Consider the following 14,885-nt stretch of genomic DNA (forward strand, 5'->3'; position numbering starts at 1 on the left):
AATCATATTTTTATTGTATATTCACAACGAATTCAATCTGCTACCCGTTTGATATATAGCTGACCATGGCCGGCCTTGACCTTTGAACTCTGTAAGGCCACTAAAATCGATGACGGAGAAAATCCAATAAATACAAAGAGAGCCGTATTATCTATTCTGTAACATTTTCGTGTCATCGACTTTCTGGACATTTCAGAGCTGTTTTGAGGCCTGCTAACATTTCTAAATTTGAAAAAAAATGACTCCGTGGCATTTCACCCTCCCCCCTCCCCTTCCCCTTCCCCTTCCCCTCCCCCCTTCTCCCGCTCACACATCCAAACACTGCCCTAAGCAACAGAAATCGATGTAACCTCCATTGCCCCACAGAGTTCCTTTGTACTGCATTTGAAATGTTAATATATGCGGATTTAAGTGTTCTCCGAATCTGTTTATGAATAGGCGGGTCACAGTGAGTCCATCCTGGCGAACAATAACTCAAAGTCGGCCATTGCACAGTTTTGAATACCTCGGGACAGTCTAAGCATAAGGTAGGCTGGTATATAAGAAGGAAGACATCACCGGATTTCTATAATTCTTCCTATTTCAAGGACTCGTTGGAGTTGTTTTTCACATTTATAAGACCGGGTATAGATTTTAAGACTACTTCAGTTTTGGTGTTGACGGTGAATGACCACGTCGTCGTAAAAATTGACTTCTTTAATTCGTTGTCCAGAAGCTGCCTATTGTGTACAGTGTACCGATCAATGGTATATTTACAAAACCGGAGTTATATTTTAGTGCTGGGAGTTTTTTCCTTTGGTTATTTTTAACAACAAGAACGGCAAACTTTGGATTGACAATTCCAACGTTCATAGCTTAACATAGGAGCGAGAGATGGCGTCATTTTTCAAGCGATTATCGAGAAGTAAAAGTGCTGATATAACTGACATTGGGTATCATGGCGGCTATGTGGACGGTGACCTGGTCAATAAAAGACGAACTAGCAACACGAGGGAACGTAGTGGCAGCGACTCTAAATCGGAGAGGAAACAACAACAAGAACACATCAACGCCGTGATGAACGACCACGGTCTGCTACGGTCGCCCATGAAATATCCTACTTTCACTTGTCATTACCTTGGTAGGATGCCTGCTTCGGGGGAATTCGGTCGAGAAAACGTTGAAGGACCGGTAGACTCGCTTTGTAAATTAAGAGAAAGACAAAAACTTCCAAAAGTCGTTATGAAGTTTGATAAGGATGGTATGCACGTTAAAGAAATAAGTGGTCCTTTCAGTAAACCAAAACGGGAAGGAATTCACCAATTTGTACCTTTACATCATGTGAGCTATGGTGTCGGTTCGCTTATACATCCATATGTTTTTGCTTGTATTACTCGTATCATGGACGATCCAGACGAGCCCAGCAATCAGGTATTGGTCCTGCACGCATTTCTTTGTGATAAACCTGAAACCACTCGTAGTATAACGTACTGGCAGCTACAGAGCTACATCGAAGCGTATGAGGAACTCAAGAAGAAGAAACTTTTACGGAAAATGAGAAAGAAGGCGAGAATGAGGGCTAGATTAGATGAGCTAGACAACATGTCTACGCACACGACGACCACAACACTCTCCAATGATAGCCAAGAATCAAGGAAACTCGATGATGAACCTTCGACCGAGACTGCTGCTACTGCAAATAAAGAAAACAACGACACAGAAAAAGCACAACTCCCAGATGTTACAAACACCGCCGAAAAACAGGACGAACCTGAAAATGTTACCCCTGAGACAAAGGATGTACCCGCAGCAACCGAAACAAAGACATGTACAGACAAAGAAGAGATAGAGGATGATACACAAAAGGATGACAAAGAAAAGATAGAAAATCGTGAACCTGAAGAGGACGACGAAAACGAAGAAGAAGAAGAAGATGAGGAACGCGACAATGGAGAGGCGGGAGTGGAGAACGGAGAGACCGGTGGAGCACAGGGTGATGACGTATTTCATCAAACAGAGGGGAGAAATCCTAGAGACATTGCCTTTGAACGAAGGATCCTAGAACTGCAGCAAATGTTTGATATGGACCCTGACGATTTGAAACAATTACTACTCAGAGACAACCCAACTATAAAGTAAGTAATGAACTGACTTAGAAGTTTAAACACAACAAATTATCACGTGTTATTTACACGTCAGTGGCTTGGAAACCATCTCACTTGGGTGTTTTTTTTCATCTAAGACCTCATATCTGAGTTTTCATAGATGGAAAAATGAAAAACCACGTGTATGGATTCTAGACTGACTTGTCATTGTTTCAAAATGTCCACGTCAATATGTTCGTGAAACACAACTCACAGATGTTACACCAAATTATTCAATTTTTGTATGATTTATTCATTGACTTGCCAACCCGTCAGACTGCCATGGAAACATTTATTGTGCAGGAACTCACTCGTCGCGTCCTTACTATATTGGAGGGACATTATTACTTTCCCCGGTTTTTGTGCCAGCCCTATATAAGAATGCAAGGTGTTTGCGTAATTCAAGATTTATTTGTACTTTATTTACAATATCGTGTATACAGATTGTGACTTATTTACCTTCACAAATGTTAAATAGGTCAGGCATTCATACCAGCAGTGTATCGAACTACGTACACTCTTTTGATAATGCATCGGAATGAATACTCTCTTTATATTAAGCTGTTACGCGTAAATTACAACCTAAAAAATGAGTTCACTCAGGTATGCCTCAGACAACCAGTGACCCGGAAAACACTAAGGCGTTCCTTTTCGACCTTCTATGTCAACCCAATTTTGATTTTAAAAGCAATGGTTTGAGTTTATTTTTTCAAAAAAACCACAATGCATTAGACTTATCGGTTGTATTATTTGTTTTATTCCTAATAACTTTCTTGTGAAAAGTATGTTAAAATTTTGGGTAAAATTTTTTGATCCATTTAAATTTATTTCACATCGTGGTATTTTCATACAATTATTCATTTAAAAAAATAAAGACCAAAAGTTAAAAAAACGGATTTACAAATTGCAAAATTTACAAAGAATATGGCTCCAACTAGATCATGTATATAATAACCTTGAAGGATAAATAAACAAATGGGTAGTATGTGCCTCTGAAATAAAAGTCTTGGAATTTTGCTGTAACTTTGTTCACGAAAAATCAGAGGTTACCGAACAATATTTGAATTAGAGATGAAATAATCAAAATTAAGCCATTTTAGAATCCAATATGGCCGCCGAATAAAAAATGGCGGCCGAATACATTTAGTAAATTAAATTTAATATTGTCCAAATTTCTTTTATCATTTTAGAGTACGGTAACAAACTTTCATGTGGCAAGGTTTGGAGGGATTTTAAGAATTTTTCTTTTCAGGGGAATTGGTCCCGGGTGTATTCTACCTTGAGGCCAAGTTACACGAGGCAATTCGTTGCATGGAACTAATTGCTTCGTGTACGCACATCATGGCCTTTCTTTTAAAGCATGATTTGTCGTCTGCTGTTCTGTCGGTGTTCGGTAATCTCAAAAAATCAAAACGAACGTAGATGTTTTCGTGTCATCGATATAAATAACAAATAGCGTAAAGTCTTTGTTGGGTGGACATCTCTTTTCTTGACTCTTTGTTCTAACTTAATTGGTAAAAGTTAAACAACAAAGACACTTTTTTTTAAATTTATTACCGGTCTATTGTGGTCTCATTGAAATGTGACTAAGTACCCTGTAGTTTGCGTAAGCATAACAATGACCGCATGAATGATCGCACAGTTTCAACGGTCGTCTGCCATCAATTTTAACTGTTTTCCTAAAGTAGTTGAATTTAGCACCTCTGATTTGCAAAATGACAACAACAGTAAACGTCAAGTCAGTTGAATAAGTGCAGAAGGAAGGTTATTCTTTTGTCGTAAGTGACGCCTTTGATTGGTCATTCATTTTCTCGATGTTTTTTTTACCCCTAGACCTTGTGGTGTAATGTCTTGGTGGATGACCCAATTTTAATTGCACAATAGTCTATGATTTTAAAAATCTGAACAACTTTCCAACTTACATGTTGATAAATGAAAATAAGAAGATATGTATACCGTGCAATTTCACTTTCCTTGTTTGTTTTTAGAGTCCAAAACTGTATGAAATTCGGAAGGTAAAGTTTATCAACACTCATGACCTAGGACAGGTCTCAGGAGAGTCGCAGAAATTTCCCCTTTCTTTAAATTAAAGGACATAGTGAGAACTCTTCTGAGCAGAAAACGCGCCTTTTGAAATGGCAGATATTGGAGACAACTACGCCCATCAAATAATATTAAGACGTTCTCTCTAAAAAACAGCATGATTGACCCAAGACAGACGTAATTTAGAAAGATTTGTTATATGGGTGGAGTCCTTCAACAGACACCGTACAACCTTTGAAATCAAGAGTTCAAACAAAATAAGTACATGCGTGGGTGTTCACTACTTCATACCCTATTACAGGGCGTAGATCTAGATCCATCAATGACATCTATTTTGTTTCTAGGACTCTAAACATACACAAACAGTTAGTTTTCGTTGACTTAGATCTAGATTGATGTACTGATTGACCCAAACACTAGGCGAGGTCAGATATAAGGTCATGATTGCCGATGCTCCTCAACTATGACGCTGTCATTCCCTTCTTTGTCCAAAAATCAAGTTCATTCTTTTAGTGGTCTGAGCCCATGGAGAATATTGTTGTCAACAAGTTAAGCATACTTCAAGTTTACACTTTTCGTTGAGACTCTGTAGACGTGGTCGATACTAACACAATACTGACCTGCGGCTGTCATCCTTTAATGTCATCTGACACAATTCAAAGTTCCAACACTTTCCAATATGTAGCAAATTGAACCATTGTTGTGGTCTAGAAGTGATCTACTGCTGTTTTCAATAATGTGTCAAAATAACCACACAAAGAGCTCTCTCGAACATCTGTGAAATAAGCGATTTGTGTACGTGTATGGGTGTTTTCATCAGAAAACATTTTTGTGTCTTAATGTTAAAGTGGCCATATGGATGAGGAGCGGGGTATTTATTTTGGTTTCTAAAACAATTTTATTTATGGCTTCCTACTTGAAAATTCAATGTGAAACAACATATGCCAAGTCCTTGCAATTGTTTGTAACTCAATAAATTGCAAAATATTAATAAAATGTGTAAAACATTTGTTATAGTACGCAAATGTTGTCTATCTTCCATTCTTGTAGTTTTTAAAACTCTTTGAATAAAAATGGGACGTGTTCCATTACTAGACGAAGTGAATGTTTGACAGAGTCGTGTTCAATTTTCATCATAATTACCTGAACAATACCGTCCTAATGGATGCCTTGCTTCACTGAATTCACGTTCCCTCGTGGAATTTCCATGAAAAAGGAAACTTGTCCTGGTATCAGTATTTCACCTCCATGACGTCACAAAAGTGACTGTATACACCTGTTGAAAGTCGTAAGTTTCTTAAACCAGTGTCACAATCTGTAGTTGTAATGGCTAATCTTTAGGAATACTTTGTTTACATTATACACACAACCTTAAGTTTTGAATGACCTTTCCCTAGAGAGCAGTATCGCCGAACACCAATAAATCAAATAAATCCATTTCAACATCTAGATAACAAACAAAGTCAGGGTATGATTTTATTGTAAGCAGTTCATCATCAAACATCTGTCTGTCTGTCTGTCTGACTGTCTGTCTGTCTGTCTGTCTGTCTGTCTGTCTGTCTGTCTGTCTATATATCCATCTATCTTTGAAACTAAACGACTAATCAATAAATCACTCACTCACTCACTCACTCACTCACTCACTCACTCACTCACTCACTCACTCACTCACTCACGCACTGACTGACTGACTGACTGACTGACTGACTGACTGACTGACTGACTGACTGACTGACTCACTCACTCACTCACTCATTAAATTAATTAATCTCTCAATAATTGATCAGTCAATCGGACCGTTAAGCAGTCAACCATTCATTCAATCAATCAACCAACCAAACAATCAATCAATCAGCCAGCCAACTAGCCAAACAAACAATCAATCAATCAATCAATCAATCAATCAATCAATCAATCAATCAATCAATCAATCAATCAATCAATCAATCAATCAATCAATCAATCAATCAATCAATCAATCAATCAATCAATCAATCAATCAATCAATCTATCTATCTATATATCAATATACGTATTAGCCAACAAATTTACTAGTTAACCCATTAATAAAACATTCTGGCTATGGCGCCCCACCCCATTACACAGACACGTACAGAGCATATCCACACACACACACACACACACACACACACACACACACACACACACAGATCGTTAATAAATAGATCTTTACAGAAAAAGTAGGGGTACTATCATAAATCTATAATAGTTTCATTTATATACTGATGTCCATTTTATTATAATTGCTTTATCATTTTTCTGACTATTTCTTTTCATCAAATTCAAAAGCAATAGTCTAGCCAATAATGAGACTAACCAGGGAGTTAAGGTACATTCATTGCAATGAATAAAGAGCATGACCTCTTAAATAGTTTAGCCTTTAGGGAAGACTTTTCTAGACATTCTGGTGAGAAGCTGGCAGCTTATCTACGTGCAATTCAATCATATTTTCTTCTTACTATCACTAGCTTTTCTAAGATAACATCAAATCAGTGAGACCTTTTAAATGCATTTCTATTTTGGGGGAAAAATGAGAATGATTTTTCCAACCATACTATTAGTGTGCACTTAATCCTGCTAATATATAGCTTATATGTATGAACTAATAATATTGTTTTTATCACATTATTACTTTTTTAATACGCCAAGTTTTTAAAATATGTTTAATGGCTGCCACAATTTACAGCCGTTTCTGTTTAGTTCATCAACAAACAATATGAACTCACACACTTTTTCCCAAGACAATGTACATAACATATATTGCATATAATTGAATACACTCACATAAAAGGCTGTTTTCAACATTAAAATCTGATACCTGTCATTGCTGAACTATCCTGCAACAAAAATATACATTTCTTAAAGATGTTACATAGGTTAGGTGTGTGTTTTGTCACCCTTGTAACTCAACTCTAGTGTATATCAGGAAAGCTGGTTAATGAGGGAGGGGTTATGTTACAAAACATACCAATAGAAGAATAAGGGTTTATGAAAGTGTCTTTGAGACAGAGAACATTTGCCAATAACACATCTGTATATGTTACACTACCATAAACAATACAGGTAGTTGCTACACTGACCAGGTATTGATTAAACAGTACATGAAATGATAAAAATAATGAAATTTAGTAATATTAGTGCAAAGTATATAATTGTGAATGATAGGTAACATATTTGTATAAACAAAATGGGACTTTATTTCATTAAGTTGTGCAAAATATTTCATGACCAGGAATGAGACTTGTCAAGGGTGACAGCAAACATTTTGGATTTTACTGAATGTATGTAATTATCTAGAGCTCTCCTGAGTCAAAACCAAGAAGTAGATCCTCAGGACCACTAGTGCATGCCCAATTTATTTCAACAAAAAGTTCTGCAAAGTATGCTATATCTCAGAAAATGGGATTTTTAAGAATGATGGTCGCCCTGTTGAATTTCATTGATTTATGCAAATGTCTGCAAATATTCACAAGGGCGCCCACTCTAAATACAATAAGTAGGTCCTCAGGATCACCCATACCCAATTTAGTGCTTTTATTTCAACAAAAAGTTCTGCAAAGTATGCTATATCTCAGAAAAATGGGATTTTTAAGAATGATGGCCGCCATGTTGAATTTCATTGATTTATGCAAATGTCTGCAAATATTCACAAGGGCTCTCATTCTAAATGCACTGGGTCCTCGGGATCACTCATACCCAATTTGGTGCTTTATTTCAACACACAGTTCATTTCTGCAAAGTATGCTATATCTCAGTAAATGAGATTTATTGTGAATGATGGCGGCCATTTTGAATTTTATTAATTTATGCAAACGTGTGCAAATATTCATGAGGGCTGCACTCCAACATTCAATAAGTAGGTCCTCGAGACCACTCATGCCCAATTTGGTGCTTTTATTTCATCACAAAGTTCTGCAAAGTGGGATTGTTTGTGAGTGATGGTGGTGGCCATTTTGAATTTTATAAGTAGGTTCTAAGGAACTTTCATGCCAAATTTTCATGTTAAGCCACCTGACTATAAGGACAATATTGATGCTGATTATATGAGGTGTTTACCGTCGCATTACAACAAAGGCGCTTTAGGCATAGACCCTAACTGGTCAATGTTCCCATTGATTCATAGGAGATATGACTATATATCCACAAATAAGGAACTTTGCCTTTTCTATGCTCTAGCTCTATGCTCTAGCTACTAATGAGGTCTTCAGGTCTAACAATAATGACGTCATCGCTGACTTATTCACTTCAAACAAAGCAAAAGGTTTGTAAGCACGTTATGTAAAGAAAAACATTCTTTGTGCCTAGACATGTAAATCTCTTGACACTGGAAACTGTACATAGCTGAGATACCTGTCAGAGTCCGTCTGAACCAAAATATGTCAGCACTAGACTATACTATAGAATAAATGTAGGTACCAATATGATTCAACAATAGTGTTATTTTAGAACGTCCCGGGCCTTGTCGGCATCGTCAAAGAAATATTCAAACAATTGCCACCGGTTAAACTGTTGTCAAAACGTAACAAAAGAGGAATTTAAAAACAATAATGATGAAATATAACGATAAAAACTTGGATCTGCTTATATAGTAGTTAAATGTTGCAAACATGCGACTATGTTACATGATGTGAAAATCGGCATGTCTGTAAAGACAATAGACTGGGATGTAAAGACGACAGGACACCCATTCCTGTTGACCATTCCAGGCTTCCCGTATCGTCGTTTGACTTATCTCCCGGGAGTAAGCGCGATTGCGACATTAAAGTCGGGTCGCGTCTACTTTCTTTATGTACAGTGGTAAAACTTGAAGCCAGTAGATGTACACTGTTTTTTTTTAAACGAAGGGAAAATTCTATCTTAAAGATGTCAAAGAGGGCGCACAATATGGTGAGAGAAGTAGCCACAACTTACAAGGAGCTCTTCCTTTTCTGTGCTCTAGCAACTAATGAGACCTATCATTACAGAATGTGACACGTTACGGGGAAGACACGGATGTAAGAAAAGCAACCCCTCATTTTGATCAAAGCTGATAAAATATCATTTCATGATTAAGTATCGACAAAAAACTTAATGCTTACATTAGACATTTTTTTAAAAAAAGGCATAAGTTGGGACACTGTTCAATAAAATAGTTCAAATTTCACTTGTATTATTTTTTTTATGATGATATTAATTTTAGTCTCGGCAACTCTAGAGGTGTCTGTTGTGGATCTCCTACGAATCAATAAGAACAGTAACCAGTTATAGAAATGTTGTTTTAGTCGAAAATGTGATCATATATCGCAGGTTTCAAATCAGATAACAGGTATTTTGTTATTTTGCTAAAATATGTTTCTGAAAATTATTGTAACAAAAGCTAAAGACGACATCTACATTTCCAACATCAAGAAAAACTTTCCAAAAAGTATGTCAGTGTTTTATCTCAGACTTAATCTTTTCTTCATATGTAGTGTCCTTCATTCATAAAATCCACGAGGGTTGAACTCTTGAACTCTCTAATTCCATCCACAAACAAGTTTTTCTTGTATGTGTCCCATCCTTTACAAATATTCAACGAATGAGGGCGCACTAATTCAAACTCAGGCTGGCCAATGGTGTCATTGACATTATTGCGCAGGGTACCAGCAACATATGACGATTGTCCTGGAGTTTGATGAGCACAAAAGAAACAACTATATAATAACATCATGTTGTATTATTTCCTCTGTTTTTGACGACAACTTGCTGCTCTTTTGCTTAGCAGAGTAACATACGATTATTAGAGTATTATTTTGTTGATCAGAAAACGAACATGTATTCACTAGGAATTAATTTATTAAAATATACAAATTAGACATTGTGCATATTAATCAGAGGGCGATTTTATCCATAAGTAGTACAGTGACAGGTGGTTTTTGCATTGAAGGTGCTGATTTTGGGTGCGTACCCAAAAATTAATTTGTTTGGACTTATTTACCATATTATATGTAGAGCTAAACAAATACGTTTACCAACAGGTGATTTAATACAGTTCAGTGTGTACGATATTACAAGACATAAAATCTGATAAAACATTTCCAAAAATTGTTCCAGTTGCAGCTAGTGCACATTCATTTATAAATGACACAGAAATTTAGTGTGAGGTTAGTTTCGTGTAACCCAGCAAATTGTCATGGTCACTACCACAACCTAAACCACTCATCACCCTGTTTTATAGTAGCCATAGCAAGTGTACGTGTCTGCCCTATACACGGTGTATAGGTTTCCCCGTACCGTGGACCCTACCCTACCATATACTCCGTGCTCCTCGGATGCCGGGTCAGACTTTGAGCATAGCGCAGCTAGTCACCGAGTGGCAATAGTCGGACTACTGCAGGTGTAGTCGATGCAAAAATATTATTACAGTGTTTACACGTAGAATGTTTTGGTGCTATATTCAACACGTTCTTCTGCATGGCAAATGAAATCTCGTCTATTACGTGGTAATTCACTCACATTTCAGTAAGAAGATTTACCATAAAACATACAAACCAAATTAAATAACAGAAGTTTCAGTTTTATTTGGGTCCTTGAAAATAAAGTGCATCAAGTTACAAAGTAGGCCGTAGACCGTAGTTTACGAGGCTACACAAGGACATACCAACTAGACGGCCATTGTGAGGCATCATGACATCTAACCATAAAATTTAAAAAAGTTATAGGAGGGAAAGTACACAACAAATGCAATTAACTTTTTATGACTATATGCACTGGCCATATTACTGGACATTACGCTACTCGACTGGTTTTTATTTAAAGCTACATCACAGACGGTCGTTGACCCGAAATCAAAATCAAAGCAAAGATGATGACGTTCACGTAGGTCTTACTCTTTTGACGACAAATCTGTAAACTGATGATGTTGCACTGACGCGTCGTCGGTTACCAGCCAAGTGTTGTATGAGTAATCTACATAATAAACATATTTATCAAATTTTTCTCACAAAATGTATAATAAATTCAAAGAGTTATAAGGTACACAGTTTTTTACTCAAGATTGAATGGTAATATATCGTAAGAAGGCCAGAATGCACCTTCATAGACGTTTATGTGTGTCATTGGACGACAGCCGAGGATCACGTGAAGGTCACATGACAGCACATGCACGTTCAGAGCGCACTATAACTCATTATGCACTTTGAAGTAATAAAAGAAATTTTTAAAAAAAATATAATTTATACCTTTATATATACACATGCATTTGTCTTTTACATGTAAACCACTTGTTTCCATGGCAACTAATTTTGAACTCTTTGAAATGAAAGGACAGAGGATTGCGAGGAGAGCGTGAAACCAGATTGGAGATGGCTGGAGCGAGAGGTGTTGTTGGACCAACGAAATGATCAAACCAGATACCAACGCATCGGACTCGATATAGAGGATGGTGAGGCAGATTACATATATGGGTCTGCATGCTTTTAGTAGTAGCACTCGGTTGTATTACAAAGTAATATAGAGAAGCCAAATCCTTACACTTTTCCCATTTCTTTTATTTCCAGGCGTGTTTTCCATGGATCCATAGATGCCGAGGGTACCTTTAGAGTTAAAGCTCTCAACCTTGGAGGCGACAAGGATTCAAGTCACGCGTGAACAGAGATGAACGTAATGCATTGTACCCATATGTGCTGGGTCACCTTCCTTGTGGTAGAACAGCTAACTATGCCAGTGTTGTTCTCTCTGAAGTTTTAGAAGGGTAGTTCAGTAACATTTTTAAACATGGAACATTTGCAGTATGCACGGAGATGTTGGAAACACGATCATATGATTTTTTGTAAAACTGAATATTTCAAGATTATAAACACTACACTACTAGTAATAGAGCGAAATTCCTTTGACAGGCATGTCTGGAGTCACGATGGCCCGCAACAGTATATACACATATATAATAACGAATTTCGTCCCACGATTTTAGGAGCTTCAAAGTGAGGTTTTTATCTGAAAAAATGGAATAAAAATTGCATAAGTCAAAATACACCATAATATAAGTATTAACGTGAGGGGCATTACTTGGGGGTAAATTTCAACTTTTTTTGCAAATTACTCTATAGGGACATTGTAATATAATTTAGTAAATTTACCGATGGCTGCATGAATAATAACTTTTCAGACCATATCATAACATATATCACATCATGGCTGCTTTGTTCAATGTTGGACATGGCAGATTTGCGTATTCTGTTGGTTGCCTAAATAAAAGTAAAACGTTCGTTAATGTTTACAAACTTGAAAACTACAAATGTTTGAAATTTTTTTACACCTACTCAAGTACTCTTAGAATCTTTAAATGTTGTTTATTAGCTTTAAAAGGTTAACTTGTAATTTGAAATATGCTAAAAAAAAAGACACGTGAACTCATTTTACTTCGAGTCACAGATTTACACATACTCGACTGTCGGTCAAGTTTCCGATAAAGAATGATGACTTTGTGCCGAAGCAAACATATGAGATATGTACCTTGTGTAGACTATGGTGAAGTTTTTAATGTTGTTCTTTTTTAAACGTTTTGCAGTGTAAATGACAAGTGTGTTGTATTTATGCTGAAGCGAGGCTGAGTACATGCGCAGATAATCAAGGTTAGGAGCCTCGATTTCAGCCCGAACGTCATTTCTGGTCCAATCGTACAAAATGAAAAATTTGTTTTTAAAAGTAAGCTGGTAGATTATATAAAGTTACATAATAGCTATGCCAAATCTTGTTTATTGTATTTAATTGTTTACCACAGACTAAACCCACACTGTCATAATATGCCAATTTGTATGTACATCAATTTTAAGATATAATTGCAATTGAGATGATCGTCGTCGTCATCATCATCATCATCATCATCATCATCATCATCATCATCATCATCATCATCATCATCATCATCATCATCATCATCATCATCATCATCATCATCATCATCATCGTCATGATCACGATCACCACCACCACCACCACCACCACCACCAACACCATCACCCGGGACAGTACCAGTGGCCAACTCTGTTAGAGGTGTGTGGCACAGTGCTGGAAACCCTTGGCCCCATTTTAGACCCACTTTGACCAAATATCAAAACCCCATTTTAGATCATTACAGGTTTTTAAAAGATGAGAGTTTAGACCTAAAAATACATTTTCCTTAGGACGCAACATTTTGGGACAATTAATGGCAGTTATGATTTGGTAAAGGACAATGGACCCCATTTTAGACTCTTCAGCTCGAAAACAATAAATCCCATTTTAGACCAAAGGGCTAGAAAATGCACCCCAAAGGGCGGCACATATACGTATACTCAAATAAGGGGAGTAGCTCCCCCCGGCACCACCACCGACATCACCACCACCACCACCACCACCACCACCACCACCACCACCATCGTTACCACTATATCGTTACTATTGCCCTCATAGCATATCACCACCATCATTTCATCAGAATCACCAAATCATATCATTTGATTGACCTGCTGAAAACATCTCACTACATATTTTACCACGAGATTTAATAATTTTAACAAACGTGCCGTGATTTCACTTCGACGATTAGAATATTTACTACAATTGAATAGATACAATTAAAGATAAACAACGAGAGTTGAAACCGTTACCTCTCTTTATTTGTATTTCACAGTGTAGTGTTTTCCAATATAAATGTACAGTTGATATCTAAAGTTGAGGTTTTGACGGAAGTGTCCCAGAATTACCATTCAAGTTAGTTGTCAAACAGATAAACAGGGTTTTGCAAAATGACAAAGAGTCATTTCATTAATTCAGTTGTGTGCTCTGAACTTTGAACTCTGAACTTTGAACTGATATTGATAAAGTCGTGTACTTGTAAACACGGAACTCGGTTTATAGAGACACCGTGGTTTAAGGTCGAATGCGGCGCCTGGGTAGCCAATTTGCTAAAAGAAATGGTATTTAAATATCGCAAACATTTGCAATATGAAAGCCTCTTCTTTGTACTTTTGAAATAATAGAATTTTTTGGGGTTCACATCTTGTTTCAAGGAAATCCACAATCTTTTAATTTCCGATGGCAGTTAAAGTAGCCATATGAACGAGTGTTGATGGCTTCCTACTTGAACCGTCAATGTGAAGCAGCATATGCCAAGTCCTTGTTTGAACTCAATAAATTGCAAAAAAAAAAAATTAATAAATGTGTGAAATGTTTGTTATTGTACGTACAATAACAAACTGTTTACACATTTTACAGTGTATTGGGTTACAAACACAGGCTTTTTCAGTGTTACTTCATGTTGATTTTCCAAGTAGGACGCCATGAAAGATCAAAAAGAAACATTCGATCCTCATCTATATAGCCACTTAAGTAAAACAACAATTGTTTGGTAGCATTTTTACCAAATTAGTGAATACTGTGGTGAAGACAAATGGATGTGATAAGAATGGTATACATGTATCTGCCTGGTGGCGGTAGTGCATATCCGTCAAATTACGATGTATTTATTCGTTTTCCGTATAATTGCTGCATGTACTAGGGTAATAAAAAAATGTTTGAATTGTAACACTCTCAAGGGCATCTCGTTTATATCGGATGTGTTGGCAGATTTTAATGTAAGGAATGTGGTCCAGAATTAGTTTTATTTGTGTGTGTGTGTGTGTGTGTGTGTGTGTTTGTTTGTTTGTCTGCTTGCTTGCTTGCTTGCTTGTTTGTTTGTTTGTTTGTTTACTTTTAAAT

At 36.8% G+C, this 14,885-nt stretch overlaps 1 protein-coding gene across 1 annotated transcript; it reads left to right on the forward strand.

Moving 5' to 3' along the window:
- The first annotated feature begins 467 nt into the window (after positions 1 to 467).
- LOC144449126 (uncharacterized) lies at positions 468 to 14,681 on the forward strand. The gene is made up of 2 exons (XM_078139586.1): positions 468 to 2,114; positions 11,705 to 14,681. The coding sequence occupies exons 1-2, from the start codon at positions 874 to 876 to the stop codon at positions 11,793 to 11,795; spliced, it is 1,332 nt and encodes a 443-aa protein (XP_077995712.1). The 5' UTR covers positions 468 to 873; the 3' UTR covers positions 11,796 to 14,681.
- The last annotated feature ends 204 nt before the right edge of the window (positions 14,682 to 14,885 follow it).

The sequence above is a fragment of the Glandiceps talaboti genome, chromosome 18 (genome assembly GCF_964340395.1).
Source record: "Glandiceps talaboti chromosome 18, keGlaTala1.1, whole genome shotgun sequence".
Taxonomy (NCBI): domain Eukaryota; kingdom Metazoa; phylum Hemichordata; class Enteropneusta; family Spengelidae; genus Glandiceps; species Glandiceps talaboti.